The following is an 18,333-nucleotide window of genomic DNA, read 5'->3' as shown; positions in this document are numbered from 1 at the left end:
CCTCAACAACCACTGAGCGACAGAGACAGAGGGACCAGTGAAAAGGAAGGAAACAAGAGAAGGAAAGAATGGAGGCGACAGAGGAACCCATAAAGATGTATGAGAGAGAATAAACAAAGGGAGCAGTGGAATTAAACATTAGATGAAAAGGGAGCCAAAAGAAATTGGAGCATGTTTAGGGAGAGAGGTGGGTGAGAGAACAGCACGAGTTAGAAAGAGAAAAAGAGGTTAGTGAGAAATATAGCCTTTACAGAAACCTTGACTAACATCCCCGAGATGAGACCAAAAGAAAGATGAAGACAGATGAATTCATGGGTTGTGGGGTGAACATGTAATGACTCAGTGACTCACAGACACGGGCGCACGGGCACGGGCGCACACACACACACACACACACACACACACACAGTCACTTTGCCTTTTTTTCGTTTTCTTTACCGATTCCTGTATGTATCTTGTGTTATGTAATGTTACTGGATAAAAAAGTGTGAACTCGTTCTCTCCCCAGGCAGGTTTTGTGGCTGCGTGTTGATGGTTAATGGTGGCGTTATAGTGCATCAGCAGTGCGCACAGTGTTACTTAGGACGCTGATCGGGAATAATGCACACCTTGGTCGTATGCTAATACAACGTCTGTGTGTGTGTGTGTGTGTGTGTGTGTGTGTGTGTGTGTGTGTGTGTGTGTGTGTGTGCGTGCGTGCGTATCTGATTACCGGTCTCCTCTCCAGGAGTGCGTGTGGTGTTGAACATCCTCTCACACTGAGCAGCACACAGAGGAATGACAGTGCCTGGAACACGACTCTGGGAGAGGAGGAGAGATGGGGTCGGGGGGAGGGGGGGGGGGGGGGGGCAGAAGGAGGGGAATGCAAAACCGAGGGGGGAATAAAAGGAAAAAGGAGGAATATAAGATGAGGGACAGTAAGGAAAGGGGGGGGGGGGGGTAGGAAAGCAAGCAAAGGAAAGGTAGAAAGGGGACAAAGGGTGAGGGATGAATGTGGTATAACAAAATAAAGGGGAATGGAGATGGATACTCCATGGCTTGCAGAGGGTGCTCTCTCTCTCTCTCTCTCACACACACACACCAACCCCCCCCCCCCCCCCCAGGGTGGAAATACCAGCCCTACACATACATAAAACAAATGTGGATGGACCGATGCTCAATGCACATTAAACACACACATACAGTACACACTACATTGGAGCAGCTGGTAACAACATGAAATCTCAGATAGACAGTATAAGAGCTTTAGCTACTGTATAGGCTACTAGCTTAAGTATAGTATCGCCCCTTCAAACGGGGGGTAAACAAGAAACAGCAAAAGCAGCAAACATTAGAGATTAATATGTGAGTCTGTGGTCTGTAATGGTAGCCTGGTTAATAAACCAGACCGAATCAGCCGTTGGCAAAAAAAAAATTGCCTGCCAGCGGATTAGGGTCTGGCGAGGCTCAGTAGCACGCCTCTTTCCTACAACCGAGAACAGGTCGGGCCAATCGGGACACGGTATGCAATATGGGCGGGCTTTGGTACAGTGACGTTCAATGCTTGAGACCTTTGACTGACAGTAGCTCTGACCAATTGCGTCGAAGAGAAAATGTTTGAACCCGCCCCCCGGGAAATGAAATCCAAGTGGAGCCAGCCCAGACTAATATACCGCGACAGTGTTGTGTGATATTAGTCTGGCTTATTAGCCAGGCTACTGTAATGGTGCTGTAGCTTTCATGGTGAACATTTGAGGTGGGAAAGCAGCTGAACTCACAGGTTTGATCTCTTCTCTGTTGAGTCGGCGTCTGTAGAGAAAGAAGGCATGGATGGTGTTCCCCGCCCTGGCCGACTGGATGGGTGTGGGAGTCACATACAGGAAGTCCTAGAGAGCAAGAAAGAGACTGGATGGGTGTGGGAGTCACATACAGGAAGTCCTAGAGAGCAAGAAAGAGACTGGATGGGTGTGGGAGTCACATACAGGAAGTCCTAGAGAGCAAGAAAGAGACTGGATGGGTGTGGGAGTCACATACAGGAAGTCCTAGAGAGCAAGAAAGAGACTGGATGGGTGTGGGAGTCACATACAGGAAGTCCTAGAGAGCAAGAAAGAGACTGGATGGGTGTGGGAGTCACATACAGGAAGTCCTAGAGAGCAAGAAAGAGCCAGTGAAAGTCAGGGTCAGGTGCAAAAGTGCTCGCTAGTTAAACAAGCTACTCGGGGAGCAGACAGCTCCCAGCCCTCATCCACATAATGATGCACAGAACTCTTGTATAGACGAATCCATGGAGGGGTGCTCTGTCTGGGCACAGCCTTAGCTGAGGTGTACCATTAAGCGCAGCTTTACACCTCAGCATTGAGGCCTACACAGGGCACCTGGCCTACAGGGCACTGCTCCATGGATTCGTCGATAGCTCCAGGACCTATTGTGCAACATTATAGCTATAGGGAATTCAGAAACAGATCCAGTTTTAACTTCTGATTTGTGGTTTTGTTGTTAAATTATTGTTCGATTAACCAGACCACGTCATGCCCAGTACATAACTAAACTAAACTAAATATCAGACACTACAGTTAAATTGCAAGATGGTGTACAGTACTGTACATTACATTGTGCTGTGCCGACAGGAGGTAATATATGGGAGCAAGAGGATGGTCCTACCATGCCATAATAGTTACTGTTGACCATGAGGGGGCTGCGGCCCCGAAGGTAAATGTATTCTTCCCACCAGTCACTAACCTAGAGACACACACACACACACACACACACACACACACACACACACACACACACACACACACACACACACACACACACACACACACACACACACACACACACACACACACACACACACACACACACACACACACACACACACACACACACACACACACACACACACACACACACACACACACACACACACACACACACACACACACACACACACAGAGAGAGAGTGTAAGACAGCAACAGAAGTACCCACTGCTACATCCAATTAGAATTAATTATTCAAACTGCACTGTCGCACCAAACATCTACATAGTTAATGGGATTTTAAATGTGCTTTGGACTTCTGGAAATGTGATGTATATTTGCTGTGTGAATATTTTTGTTTAAGTGATAATAGAGCATAACAGTCGACTACTTACGTAGTTTGCGGCCCAGAGGGCTTTGAGTTTGAGGTACCACTGCAGCCGGGGAGCGAGGCTGCTCTCAAATTCCGAGGCCAGGTTCGTCATACGCTCAAACTCAGCTGATTCCATTAGTGGACGCACTGACTCCAAGTACTGAACACATGTAGACAACATGAAATGCAGCGCAGCATTCGTTTAGTCCATAACGCTACTGCTCAACAATGGTCAACTGGTAATGCCCTAGGCATCCAAAGCAAATTTATTTCTCTTTTTATGCAACAATTGATTGAGGTGTGGAGTTTCCCAACCTCCAAGTATGAGGTAAGAGCAAAATGGCTGCCACGTGAATAGTCAAAAGGAACACAAAGTAAACCAACAAATGCCAGAGCTACATATCATAGAAAAAACACATTGCCGTAAGTACAAAACGGATTTAACGTTGTGTTTGTAAATATGTATTCATGTATTATGTAATTTGAATAATTGTGTCCAGTGCACCAACACTGCCCCTCCCCCCATCACCATGTCTCCCCTTCATCACCGTGTCCAGTGCACCATCACCCCCCCTCATCATCAACATGTCTCACCCGCATCACTGTGTCCTTGATGAGAGGCAGAGGGAGATTTGGCAGGGAGCCCTGGTAGCTGTAGAGCAGCGGCTGTCTGCCCGAAAAGATCCGCACTAGCGCCTGGCATGGGTACAGTGCAGTAGAGACACACACACACATTATGTAAATGATAAATATTTAAACACACCCTGAAGCAGTATGGACTAGTAACATCATCGGTGTGTTAACCCATTTTGTGCGGGAACCCCTTTTGGTGTTGTATGTTATAATTTAGCTGTTGAAAAATAGCAGATCTACAAGCTCATAACGTGCCACCGAGTGGTGCGCTACGAGCTTGTAGGTCTGCTATTTTTGAAAAATCGAAGAACGACTGACATAGAAACATAGCTTTTTCAGAAAACTGTCAGGATGTAGAAGACATTTTTAGAATCTGATCTCAGGTCAAAATGGGTTAAAACAACACACTTTAGTTTAATGACACCCTTAAAGGCCAGTCCAGATGAAAAGAAAGAATCTAAACATTCTAAAACGACACATTTAGCTTACTATGTTTGCCTATTATGAGTATGACATGGCCCAGGATAGGGATGCTATAGGTCAGTGGTTCCCAAAGTGGGAACCCCTGGGGGTCCGCGACGCATAGCCAGGGGGTCCACGAAATAATTCAGATTTTTTTTTTTTTATGTTCTTTTTTTTTTGTCAGTGAATTATGGTATGTGTGATATGTGAGCTTACCATAATCACAGTAATCCTTAATCATATTCCACCATTCAAGGGCTTTTGGATAGAAATGAAACAGACTCCATGCAGTCACTTTCAGTTATTAGAGTGCTGCAGAGGCTGAGTGACTGACCAGCTGATGGTCGTTGACGCTTAATTGATGCATCAAGGAAGGTAATTCTTAAATAAATGTTGTGAACATGTGTTGTGACTTTGATTGAAAAGTGTTAATACAAATAGTTCCAATGGCATCTAAATGTAAGGTTGCAAATATCCTTATCGGTGTTGCGAGGATGAGGGGGTACCTGGAAAAATATCTTCCAAATTCTTGCCAAAAAGGTTTGGGAACCCCTGCTATAGGTAAAAGAAAAGAGTGGAAAATAAACTGTGTGTGCACAGGCATGCACCCTGTCTGTCTGTGTGTGTGTGTGTGTGTGTGTGTGTGTGTGTGTGTGTGTGTGTGTGTGTGTGAGAGAGACATCTCTGGCGCACTGCTGATACGCAGCAGAATTCTCTCCACTCCACTCCACTCCACTGTGTGTGTGTGTGTGTGTGTCATCTCTGGCGCACTGCTGATACGCAGCAGAATTATCTCCACTGTGTGTATGTGTATATGTGTGTGTGTGTGTGTGTGTGTGTGTGTGTGTGTGTGTGTGTGTGTGTGTGTGTGTGTGTGTGTGTGTGTGTGTGTGTGTGTGTGACACTGACCACCCAGGCTTTGGTGGTATTGGACATCTTGTTGTGCTGCTCGAAAATCCAGCGGTGATAGGAGAGGAGCTGCTTGAGGCAGAAACGCATGGTGAAGATGAGCGACAGCCACAGCATGGTGCTGAAGACCACCGCCGACACCACCGTCTGACACTGGCTACTCATAGACTGACTGAGAGAGAGAGAGAGATAGAGAGAGAGAGAGAGAGAGAGATGGGGGGGGTGGAATGGAGGGGGAGTTGGAGAGGAGCATGAGGGTAAAAGGGAAGAGCAGATGGTAAGGCGAAAGAGGCAGGGAGTGGAGGATGCAACAAAAGATAGATAATTGGGAGTAATTGGAGGAAAGGGGAAATAGAAAGAAAGGAAACACCGATGAGGAGGCGAGTGGGGGAGAGAAAGAGACAGAATGTGACATGAAGAGATGAAGACCTATCTGTCTCACCACAGTGATAGCAAAAACATCCTACTGCGTTTTTCTTCAAATACATCTCTTTTCTGCTTTTAGAATCAATCTAGGTCCCTTCAGTCATACTGTAAGTGAGCGCAAAATCTGTTTTATGGATAGAATAGTGAGGAAGAACAGATACACAGAAAGAAAGATGGGGGGGAGAGAGAGGGGGGGGGGGGGGAGTGGGAGACAGAGAGAGGTGGAATGGAAATGTAGAATGAAGAGGAAAAACACAACATAACAAGAGATAGACAAAGAATGAAAGACAGACAAATTATGAGAAAAGAGGACAGATAGCCACCAGTGCAGGAACATGAAATTAGGCCTGTTTTTGCCATATTTGGCTTTCATGAATGTTACCTGACGGGCAGGTGCTCCTGTATCTTGGCTATGAGGCCCATGGAGGGGTCGGAGCGTGTGTACATGGTAGCCAGGATGGCTATGACTACGAAAAGCCAGGAGGAAGGGCTGGCAGGATACACTCCTGTTAGCACACCATTCTGTCAAAGGGGAGAGAATATAGATTAGATTATAGTGATTTGATTTGTGTCAATTGCACAACATTTCTTTGCGGTTCCCCAGTCTTAGGCAGTGCAGCCATTGCCACCAACGGTTTGCTTTCTAAAGTGTCCAAGGGTCTTTGTTTCATTCTGTTTTGAGTATTTCTAGAAACATGCAGGGAAGCAACCTCCTATTGTTTGCTATTCCCACAACATGAGATATATCTGTCAACTAGAAAAAGTGCCCCTCGGGGCACAGGTCTCCACCAGGGTAGGTCAGGTTGTGGCCTCCTGGTGGCGCTATAATAGGCCAATGTGAAAAGGGTGCCATTTCTTCTTACGCCTTGGATGGCAATTGGATGATTTGTTTTGCAAAGTAGAAAAAAACGGCAGGTTACAACACTTTTTTTGTTGTTTTTCTTCTTTGTATGTTTGTTGTCATGATTTGTCACGACTCGAGTTGGCTTTGTACGACGCTTATAAGGTCTTTATATAAATACGTTTTGAAATGTCTATGGGAAAAACACATTGGGAATTATTTCCTGGGCCTGGCGTCGTCATGAAAGGGGGCGGAACTGCGACGCTCTATTAGGATGGAATATGAAATATCGGACAGATCCGTCTTGAACACATGACTTTAGAGATACTGTGTAACAATTTGCAGAATTTTTGGACAGAATCTGGAGGAGTAATATAAAAGAAAATGTGTTTTTCAAAAGTCTGACTGGTGGCGCTATAACAGGCCGTTCTGGAAAACTTGCAGCAGGGGTTCATTGTTGGCATCCAGGGAGTGTGTGTGCAAAATTTGGCATCGACCGGGTTAACGGTGCCGGAGATTAGCTGGTAACAGACGGACGGACGGACACACGCACACAGACGGAGTGCAAAACATACTCTCTCCCCATGCCTTCGGCCTGGTGGAGACAATAAACACTCAAATGGCCTTGTACTGTGCTCAGACAGACAAGTGATGGATTGGAGGGTATATGAAGGTATAAGCCTAATAGCCTATATCCACTTCGGTTGGAATTTTGTATTCATTTACTTCTAGTGTGCGCAGCAACAAAAAAGTTTTGAGTCGAGTTGTCACAACTGAATATTTGAAACGTTTTCAATATTCATGTGCCGCACGCACTATTGATACCAGCCGTGCATTCTCCTATGACCTTTCTTGTCCCTGCCTAGTGGAAAAGTCAAGAAAACAACATGCATTTTTCTCGCACTGCAGAGACACACAGGCCACACAAACCACGTGAGCACACACACGCACACTCATAGTACTAGCAGCCCCGCCTGCTGCACTCAGTGCTGCACTCAGCTCTCCTCACTCGACTTGACTGCTCCACTTATATATATATATATATATATATACACAAGTAGCTGCCACTGTGTCATAGTTTGCCGGTGTTAGCTTACTAAATGCAGAGCCTCTGTGAATGGTTTAGAGTGTCAAAAGTCCAATGATTGTTGTGCTTTCTCTTTCCATCTCTCCCGAGCATGATTTGGCTGAAAACAGCAGGAGCACTGTTTAGTACATCACATTTGCAAATTCAAGTCTTATATTTTAATATTTTGTAATTGTACAATTCAAGTAAATACACCATTATTCATTAGTTGTTTAAAGCATTAACTGTACATGTACAGTACACAAATCACTGGGTCACTGTGAGGATAGTATATCCCAATATATAAGTTCCTAGGACAGACGTTCAGATAAGGACAGATACGTTTCCCCCCTAGAAGAATGTCTGTGCAGTGGAATTCTCTCCAGTGTGTGTGTGTGTGTGTGTGTGTGTGTGTGTGTGTGTGTGTGTGTGTGTGTGTGTGTGTGTGTGTGTGTGTGTGTGTGTGTGTGTGTGTGTGTGACATGCATGCATGTGCCATGTGTGTAGACTCTGGGTGGGTGGATGCTACAGTGGTGGAGGTCTATTCAAAGAGTGTCCCAAACCTACATCTCTGGCGCACTGCTGATACGCAGCAGAATTCTCTCCACTCCACTGTGCGTGTGCGTACGTGCGTGCGTGCGTGCGTGCATGCAAGTTTCCTACATCTGTGGCTCACTGCTGATACACTTTACACAGCTGAGCCCTGTCACTGCAGAGAGGGGAGACAGAAATAAAGATTCCCTACCTCCCACCAGGATGGAACAGAGACAGAATGTGAGAGTGGCTTATGTGCATTCAATAATGCTCTTTGGCTTTAGTTTTAAATCATGGCATATCACAAGCATCTGTGTGCACAAGCATCAGGTTCACAGCATATTTGCGTATTAGAGAGAAGCGACAGCTAGTGCTGTCACGATGATGACAGCACTTGACAATTAATTGACAAGGACAGTAGGCATTAACGTGTTGGTGGATGAGTTAATTAGAGCGCGGCCAATATATCAGTTTGGCCGATATATCGGCCATTATTTAAAAACAAATATATCAGCAATTAAGCAGTCGAAGTGTCCCAATTGTTAACCACTTTCAATCTAGAGTCCCTATTTTGGGCATGTCATTATAGAAAAACAGCATATATCTAAAAGCTTATGCTGTGCTGTGACACGTTGTGAGCTTGTAGATCGGATAGGTTACCTATATTGACTGATTTTGGTCAAAGCAACGGTAATCAGTGGCAAGTAGTTGCCAAAAACAGGATCGACATCAGCCCCCAAAACGTGCATTGGTCAAGCTCTAGAGCTTGACCAATGCACGTCTAAACTGTGTCTAAACTGTGTGATGGTGACGGAGAGACACAGCCACTGGTGGAGGCGCTCGAGACCAAAGGTTTGACTGGGGATCTTTGTTAAGGAGTTAATAATGTACTCAATCAATACATATACTCTTTTTCCAAGTTAGTGTCTGTTTTCATTACTATGACAAATTAAATGTAGAATTTCGCCATTTGACGGTCACATTATTATTGTGTCATCTACATCTGTTAAAATAATCTGGATTATTTTGAGACCAATCCAATACCAATATGGTATTTTTATGGCCGATATGGCCGATTCCGATACGCTACCGATTATATCGTGCATCTCTAGATTTTTGCACAACATCTTGGAAAGGTAAAATAAATACTGAAAGAACTAGAGCATGCTGAGCGCGCGCCGCTCTCCATGGATTTTGGTGGTAGTGACGGTACCTTGAGTCTGATGAGGCGCTTCTTCCAGGAGCGCAGGCCAGAGAGGTATATCTGGGCGAGGGCCTGGTGAGACAGCTGCAGGTCTATGCCCTCCGGGGTGACAGTGAACTGGAAGGCCACCGCCTGGTGGGCTTCTGCCATGATCACTGGAACGAGAGAGAAAAAGTGTGTGTGAGTCGAGAACAGAAGAACAAGACAAGGATTCTAAAGGTCAGCCCCAAGAGGTCATTCTGTTCCTTAAATCCTACCAGATCTACCAAAGTGTTTTGAACAGAGCGACAGTGCAATCCTTAGAGTTTCAAGACAACACGGCCATTCGATTTTGAGAAACCTTGTGTGGAAATTGACCTTTTGGCCGAAACCTGTCAAATGGGGAGCATGAAGGTTCACAGCAATTCCATCCCAATATAGTAGTTTTCAGCATACAGTATCTGGATTTATGCGTTGAGAGTCGGACTGATCAACTGACCTACATCAATGCCATCCTTAGAGCCCTGCCACTCGCAGGGCTAAAAAGAGAAAGAGAGCAAGAGTGTTTACATTTTGGGGTCTGTATCGAGTAGGCTAACAGTCAGGGTGGGGGAGGGGGACATTTATTGTAATGAAAAAGACATATTACCACTATTGCACTGTGCTGAGATCAGCTGAAAAGCTCAGTCTGCCAGCAGCAATCATCAACACTCTTGGCATTGAGTGATGTTATCGCCTTTTTACAGCTCAGCCTTCCCCCACAGACAACATGCATAGCATGAAACCGTGTATGTCCATATAAAATGTTTTATACTTAGCAGTGTCACGTAAAAGTAGCAAAATTGTGGATCTGCAATCTCACAGCGAAGTGTGATTGCAATGTGTGATTGCAATGCTATTTTTGAAGTTTTGGGATATCTCTTTAAAATGTTGTTGATGTTTTTGCCTATAATGAAAAAACAAAATAGGGATGGGCAAGTTTAAAGTGGTTAAGTCTGTCTGCGGGTTTATAAATATTTAACGAAACTACATTCTTAACATGAGCTTGTGACTAGATAATAATTGTGGATAAATAGAAGTGGAGCACAGGTCCATTTCCTGAACATATATTTCCACCTGACAGCGATGATAGACAGACAGACAGACAGACAGACAGACAGACAGACAGACAGACGCAGGAACACTGACAGAGAAACTTCAGCTGGAGAGCCAAATTGGCCGTCAAGCTCATTTCACCTACATGGTTCATGGCAGTGTTCAAACAACACCTGTTTAAATGTTAAGAGTGGATTAGCTGCAAGGCAAACAGAGACAATAAACATCATTAAATGTTTGGTGGCAATGCCAGAGAACACCGGCATGTCTGTGACAAACAGACTTTTAATTTTTGTACTTTTTTGTTTTGCATGTGATTATGGAGTTAACAATACTAGTCTAATACAGGGGTTCTCAACCCGTGGGTAGCGGGGGTCGCCAAATCATTTGGGGGGGGGGGGGGGGGGGGGGGGGGGTTCAATTGAATGGCTGGAAAATGGGAATGAAGAGTTTACATGGTACACATAGTACATGCATACACCTCCCTAATGATTATATCTGGTTTCAGTATTTGGGGGGGTTCAATTGAATGGCTGGAAAATGGGAATGAAGAGTTTACATGGTACACATAGTACATGCATACACCTCCCTAATGATTATATCTGGTTTCAGTATTTATTTGTATTGTCTCTATTATTAAGGTTATTGTAGCAGTCAATTCATATTGGGGATCGGGAGGGGGCGGGGCAGGGGTCCCCGAGACATTGCCAAAGCATTTCCGGGGGTCCCGAGACATTGCCAAAGCATTTCCGGGGGTCCCCGGCCAAAAACGTTGAGAACCCCTGGTCTAATAGACCCCGGGTGTGGTTATAATATTCAAATATGTCTTCCCTATGTATGTTGGTTTCTTCCTGAAAGCTGAAAGCTTTTGAGTCAAAAAGCCCAATCGAAATTACACCATTTTAGTGACATCATAACCTTAACCCCTCCCACATTATCATACAACAACAGCTGTGGGCGAGGCTTAAGTTCAGGTGGGTGGTGCTAAGGTGAAAACCATGTATACTTAATGAACTGGTGGATGTGGCCACATAAAAACATAATTTTAACACTTTCTGTAAACTTTTTTGAAAGAAATCTTCCTCCTTCCCCCTCATAATACTTGATGATCAAGTTTTAGGGGTGGAATAAAGCACGGCACATCTTGTGAATTTGGTAGTACAGACAAGTGGCCATTTCTGTCCTTACACACAGTATACACTATACACAAACACTCGAAATCTGATGAAATCTGACTAAGCGAGAGGACACCATAATATATGGACAAGACCTTCTCCACAGCTACGTTTATATCGTCAAAAGGTGCCCTCGTTGATTGGAAGAGACAATAACTAAAAATAAACAAGAGAGAGTGAGTGTCACATTTGAATCAGCCCACAGTCACAGCTTGGTTTTTTGAGTTGTGACTCAAAATTCAATCAGCTACATTGCAACTAAACAGCTAAATGTAGACTGGCTCCCAAAGGTTGCAGTACGTGCTGAATAATGACTGACGGGTGGATCTAATGCACTGGGTGAGTTTGCGTCAGCATGATGATCATCTGATGCTCGGATATTAGAAGATGCTCAGGAGACACATAATAGTGTATAACTGTATATTAGTCATTGTTAGCCTGTTAACACAAAGGTCAGCATGACGTTGTTGGAGGTTGATGGGTTGGTATGTTGACTGGCTGTCTGGTTGATATTGGTTAAGCCTATTATGGCTTCCCCACACAAAGGGAATTGATTTCCCTCCACAAATAGGCTACAGATAATGCCCTGGGGTTCAGGCAGTCTGGCTGGACAGTGGACAAAACGCAACATCTAAAAATGGCAAATGACCACACAGACAATACAAGCACACTTGCATACCACACATCATGCGCATGAAAATAACACACACACACACACACACACACACACGCACACACAGGCGCGCACGCACGCCATCCTCACAGTCCTGCTCTGTGCCAAGGACTCACAGCAGTGAATTTCAGCCATGGTTAGTCCAGAGACTTTCTTTGGGTGCCAGCACAGGACAAAACAACTAAAAAAAAACAACAACTTGCGCCTTCTGTTCAGTTCAGAACTGGCGATGGATTACAAAATGTTGTTGGCCCTGGGTAGATTTTTCACACCAATATTTCAATATGTTCTGGTTGAAAATAAATACAGAATCAAGAGAGCTTTAGCAGACAGCATAGCGCTGCGTGCTAATCCCCTGACTTCTCTCTGGCAAACTCCAATTCTGCAACTCGATGTGGAGCTTACGTTCTGCTTTTCTATGGATTTTGTTATTGAAGAAAATGACAAACGTCGAGCCTGTGAGGACTTTTGTGATTAGGTTACAGGCTTAGTGCTATTTGGTACAGTAAACAACAGCGAGTACAATATGAGCCGGCTCTGGGTAGAAATAAATGCCTGTCTCAAAAGATGCGACAGGATAATCAAGTGCCTGTCTGACCATGTGACTTATACTACCCAGGTTTGACTCCATACTTTTACTTGAGGACTAATGCACAGTTTTGCCCGTGCTCCTCTCTTCTCTCTGATAAATATCCAGAGTTATGCCTGCCTGCAAACAGCAACAAGCGTTTTCAATCCATTCTTCCATCTTCGAACACTGTGTCGCATGGAAAACTACCAGGCAGAGAGCGGAATGGAACAGCAGGGAGAGAGAGCGAAGATTGCAAGCAGGAAGAAAAGAGAGGGGGGAGGGTATAAATTGGGTAAAAGGTAAGCAGCCATGGGGTGTTGGGATAAGGACAGGTACAGTAAAGGTTACAGGAACACACACCAGAGGCATGACTCAGACTTTTGACAGACACGTTCCAAGTTCCTCTTCCTACTTTCATTCAGTGAGTTCTCTGGACATAATCTTTCTAAATCTACATTTTACTGTGGTCATTTACAGTAAGTTAGACATTTGGCACATGATGTGACATCACATGAGACACACACACACACACACACACAACCAAACACACCAATTCCCATACAGCCTGACCGATAAGATGAAGGAAATAAACAGGACAAATAAATCATCATCACTATGGCAACAAGCAAGTGACTTCTTCAGGCTGCTGACCTCATGAACATGTAGAGGCATTTGCATACTGTGGCACACAAAACAGGGATTCTTCTAATGGGCAAATACCACAAGATGTCAGGGTGTGTAAGTGATATTTGTGGGTTAAAACAAAAGGTGTTTTGTGAAGAGGTTAAAGGTCTATGTTCTGATAATAATCATTGCTAGCTATCGAGCGTTCAGTAACAGGGGTTTCCGGGTCTTTCCATCTCTGAAAAAAAATCAATAAACAGGACATAGATTTTCAGATGGGTTGCCAATGTCATCCAATCAGGAGAGAGTAAGCATTTATTAGCTTCAATTTTATAGTGTTCTAGTTAAAAATTGCCTGCTCATTCCTTTGTGTCATCTCTTCTAATTGTCTCCACCAGGCCGAAGGCATGGGGAGAGAGTATGTTTTGCACTCAGTCCGTCCGTCCGTGTGTCCGTGTGTCCGTCCGTCCGTCTGTGAACAGCTAATCTCTGGCACCGTTGGCTTGATCGCAGCCATACTCTGCACACACACTCCCTGAATGCCAGAGCTGAACCTCTGCCCCAAAGTTTTCACATTGGCCTGTTATAGCGCCACCAGGAGGCCGCTTTGTGCAAAACAAATGTTTTGACAGTACACCTACAGATTTTGTCCAAACATTACGCAAATTGGTACACAGTCTCTCTAGAGCCATTGAACGAAACAGATCTTTCAGATTTTTCAGACTCCATCCTGATTGGCTAAGATTGGCTTCCAAAGTTCGCAGGAGTGCTCCGTTTCAAACAAAATGCTGCAAATCATGAACACATGGTGTGATTTCCGTAACATTTTGCACGCACATTCCCACTAGGTCGAGGAAGAAATGCCACTTGAATATTTTCAACTCAGCCTCATGGTGGCGCTATAACTGGCCGATTTGTGTTTTTACCTATAACTGCACCGATCTGTGTAAAACCATGTATGCACACTCCCTAGAGGCCAAGGAAAAACCTTTGCCTGGAATTTTTCACATCTGCTCTTTATAGCGCCACCAGGAGGCCGACATATGTAAAACACATTTTCTAATATTACTCCTTCAGATTTTATCCAAATTTCACGCAAATCGGTACACATGCTCTCCATAGTCATGTGATCATGTGATTTGATTTCTCATAATTATCCATCCTGATTGGCTACGATTGGCTTCTAAAGTTTTCACGAGTAGCCCGTTTTGTACCCCTTTTGTACAAATCGCCACAACTCCGCAAGTTGTGGAGACCTGTGCCCAGAAGGGCACTTTTTCTAGTTGCACTTGTTTATCCTGTATCCAAATTTACCTTTTAGCGTTTGCATAAGCCTGCAAGGTCATCAAGGCTAGGGCAAGTGCTACGGGCTAAGGTGGAATCTGAAGAGGTGACTCAAGATACTGTATGAAGGTGCCATACCTTTGGTTGCTTTGTATAGTGTTTTGTACTCAGGCAGTAACTGGGAGCTAATGGAGGCTCCCAATTATATTCTCTTTCCTGATTACATAAAATTAGTATCCCGACCTGAAAATGTTGCTAAAGAGAGACTGGAGAGACAGGGAGATCCCGGTTACAAATACTCTAACTCTATAGCAATGATTGCTATCAGAATATAGAGCCACTCATTGTAAGAAAATAAAACCACTTATCACTTACAGTGATAAATATGGGAATACACATCTTTTTTGCACAGTGTTACAACATCATTACTCCCATTACTCTGCTAATAAAAGAACTGTGAGCTATCAGCTGATGTCACATGAGTCTTGGTTCTCTCTCATCTCTGGGTCTGTGTAAGAGTTACACATACTGATTTGTCATAGGTCAGAAAACTAAGTGGCATTACAACTCAAGTGCAAAATCTAGACAGAAAGTAACTTTTTTAGTTTTAGTTTTACTGTAAGCTATTGCCTTTTTGTCTCCACCAGGCCGAAGGCATGGGGAGAGAGTATGTTTTGCACTCCGTCCGTCCGTGTGTCCGTGTTTCCGTCCGTGTGTCCGTCCGTCCGTCTGTGAACAGCTAATCTCCGGCACCGTTAACCCGGTCGATGCCAAATTTTGCACACACTCCCTGGATGCCGATGAACCTCTGCCCCAAAATGTCCAGAACGGCCTGTTATAGCGCCACCAGGAGGCTGCTTTGTGCAAAACAAGTTTTTGGACAGTACATCTACAGATTTTGTCCAAACATCACGCAAATTGGTACACAGTCTCTCTAGAGCCATTCAACGAAATGGGTCTTTCAGATTTCTCAGACTCGATCCTGATTGGCTAAGATTGGCTTCCAAAGTTTGCAGGAGTGCTCAGTTGCAAACAAAATGCTGCAAATCATGAACACATCGTGTGATTTCCGTGAAATTGTGCACGCACATTCCCACTAGGCCGAGGAAGAAATGTCACATGAACATTTTCAACTCAGCCTCATGGTGGCGCTATAACTGGCGGAAAAGTGTTTTTACCTCTAACTGCACGGATCTGTGGATAACTTTGTATGCCAACTCCCTAGAGGCCAAGGAAAAACCTTTGCCTGGACTTTTTCACATCTGCTCTTTATAGCGCCACCAGGAGGTCGACATATGTAAAACACATTTTCTAATATTACTCCTTCCGATTTTATCCAAATTTCACGCAAATCGGTACACATGCTCTCCATAGTCATGTGATCAAGACGGGTTTGTTTGATTTCTCATAATCCACCCTCATTGGCTACGATTGGCTTGCCACTTTTCAAATCAGCCTCATGGTGGCGCTACAACAGGCCAAGCCGCGTCTCACACACACACACACACACACACACACACACACACACACACACACACACACACACACACACACACACACACACACACACACACACACACACACACACACACACACACACACACACACACACACACACACACACACACACACACACACACACACACACACATATTGCTCCTAAACATTTTGCCAAACATCACACACTCCTATCCTCCTGGTGGAGACCTGTGCCCAGAAGGGCACTTTTTCTAGTTTGTCAATGTTTCACTTGATTTAATTAGTAATTTTAAGTGACCTATGGTCTAGCATTTATTGCAGCTCTGCTCTGTCATTATGAGAACAGAACAAGACGTCCTGCATCTGCCAGTCAGCCATTTTCCTCTGATGCTTTGCATGTCTTTATTTAGTCTAGTCTGTTCTGCAAACATCTCCAAATGCACATTCAATTCACACATTTGAGAATGGAGAACCCATCAGCGTTGCAAAGGAAATGCTCTTCTTGATGCCGACATTTAACTATAACACATTAGAGGAAACGGTGACATATTACATCCTGAGTCTGACCTGACCTATATATACAGTAGAAGTAGATTGACAGCCTGTATAGTAACTGCTCAACATAGAGTAAGAGCAATGTGGATCAAATCTAAATAAATATAGCCTACATGCACAGTGAGTCATATCGCGTAACGAAAGTCCTATGATATGGTGGCAAAACTGGTCAACTTGAAGGGATGAACTTGAGGAAGTATTCATATAATAACACAAGTTGTTCATGTTTAGTTTACCCCAAGGAAAAGGAAACACGTGCATATACTATAACTATACCATTGGCAAATGTCACCAACATCATATTTTATTATTATTTATGCTATTATTACAATTAATGTTGCCACGTTTATACCAACCAAGTCACTGCTGTTGTTGAGCCTTCCAACGGTTACGGGAAACTATGGACGCTCTTCCCACAGACACACAGATTCTTATGAATGGTTGTGATGGAAACCTACCACCATTTGATGTGTGACCACGTACTGACCACAAATACACACACATTGATTCAACTATGCTATTTCAATAAAAAGCACACAAAACATCGCGACGCGAGCCCTGCCCAATATTAAGCATGCCACTCCATTCGCCTGTATTATTATAATTATTATTATTATGATTTATATATAATAATCAATCATTACCAAGTAGGCTAGTTAGTGTTTCCATCTGTCGCGCGCCCATGCACAAACCCTACTACGACACGCTAGCATCGATGAAGCTAACCGGTGGACCGCCTCTCTCAGTCTAAACGCGTCCAACAACGCCAGAATTTCATTCCTATGCTACCTGGGATGCACAAACAACACGCCGTACATCAAGTAAAATGCTGTTTTGTCAGCAGCGTACCTGTCTAGTTTATGGACAACGAAAATTCGAGAAGTCAGTCAGACAGTCATGCAGCAACAGCAACAGCAGGGGATCATCCGTGGCCCGTGACGTCTTCTCTCTCTTGCAGCCTCCTCCTCCGGCTCCACCTCAGACTCTCCACTCTCTCCTTCCACTCCACCTCCTCTAGTGTGCTGCTGTGTGCCTTGGACCGTAACCTCACGACTGGGACCGAGGCTATCTCTGGAGTGGATAGATACCCGCGCGGCGCGCGCACTTGTTCTCAGTGGACTGTGGCTCAGGAGGTAGAGCAGGTCGTCCAATGATCCATGGGTCGGCGGTTCGAATCCCTGCTCCTCCTGTCTACATGTCGAAGTGTCTTTGAGCAAGACACTGAACCCCAAATTGATCCCCATGTGCTGGTTGGTACCTTGTATCAGTTGCATGGCTTCTGCCGCAATCGGTGTATGAATGTGTGTGTAAATGGGTGAATCTAATGTAAAGCGCCTTGGATAAAGGTGCTAGGCCTATATAAATGCACCATTTGCCATTTTATCGGGTCCGGGGACCACCAGCGGCCCAGCTGTCCAAATGGACCCTTCTGTATCTTGATGAATTGAATACACCACAATGAATGTTGTGTTATCCTTTTAGCACCATTGTTCATTGTATAGGAATCATACCATTGTAGGCCTACCAACCATTTGCAAACTGTTAATATCAATAATAAAGTAATCAATATATCTCTGACTGGGACCCCAATCTATCCAATTCTCAGTGTTAATTGAACTCTGAAAGTGCACAAATGGAACCATATTTGGTTACATTGTGGACACTCAATTACTGCAAAAGGGTCAGGGTACATTAGAGATTGGACCCCATG

General features: G+C 44.4%; 1 protein-coding gene across 1 annotated transcript in view; it reads right to left on the bottom strand.

Moving 5' to 3' along the window:
- Positions 1 to 17,704, bottom strand: part of LOC306915673 (carnitine O-palmitoyltransferase 1, liver isoform-like) — a 29,188-nt gene extending 11,484 nt beyond the window's left edge. The window contains exons 1-9 of the mRNA XM_079493175.1: positions 17,472 to 17,704; positions 9,197 to 9,342; positions 5,925 to 6,064; positions 5,117 to 5,288; positions 3,707 to 3,808; positions 3,135 to 3,272; positions 2,641 to 2,718; positions 1,758 to 1,865; positions 713 to 800 (exon numbers count right to left, since the gene is read on the bottom strand). Coding sequence (XP_079349301.1) covers positions 713 to 800; positions 1,758 to 1,865; positions 2,641 to 2,718; positions 3,135 to 3,272; positions 3,707 to 3,808; positions 5,117 to 5,288; positions 5,925 to 6,064; positions 9,197 to 9,337 — 967 coding nt within the window. The 5' untranslated portion in view covers positions 9,338 to 9,342; positions 17,472 to 17,704. The remainder of the gene's footprint in view (positions 1 to 712; positions 801 to 1,757; positions 1,866 to 2,640; positions 2,719 to 3,134; positions 3,273 to 3,706; positions 3,809 to 5,116; positions 5,289 to 5,924; positions 6,065 to 9,196; positions 9,343 to 17,471) is intronic.
- Positions 17,705 to 18,333: the final 629 nt, after the last annotated feature.

The sequence above is a fragment of the Electrona antarctica genome (assembly GCF_951216825.1).
Source record: "Electrona antarctica genome assembly, chromosome: 22".
Taxonomy (NCBI): domain Eukaryota; kingdom Metazoa; phylum Chordata; class Actinopteri; order Myctophiformes; family Myctophidae; genus Electrona; species Electrona antarctica.
Note: the sequence above shows the minus strand (reverse complement) of the source record. Positions and strands in the feature narration are given on the sequence as shown.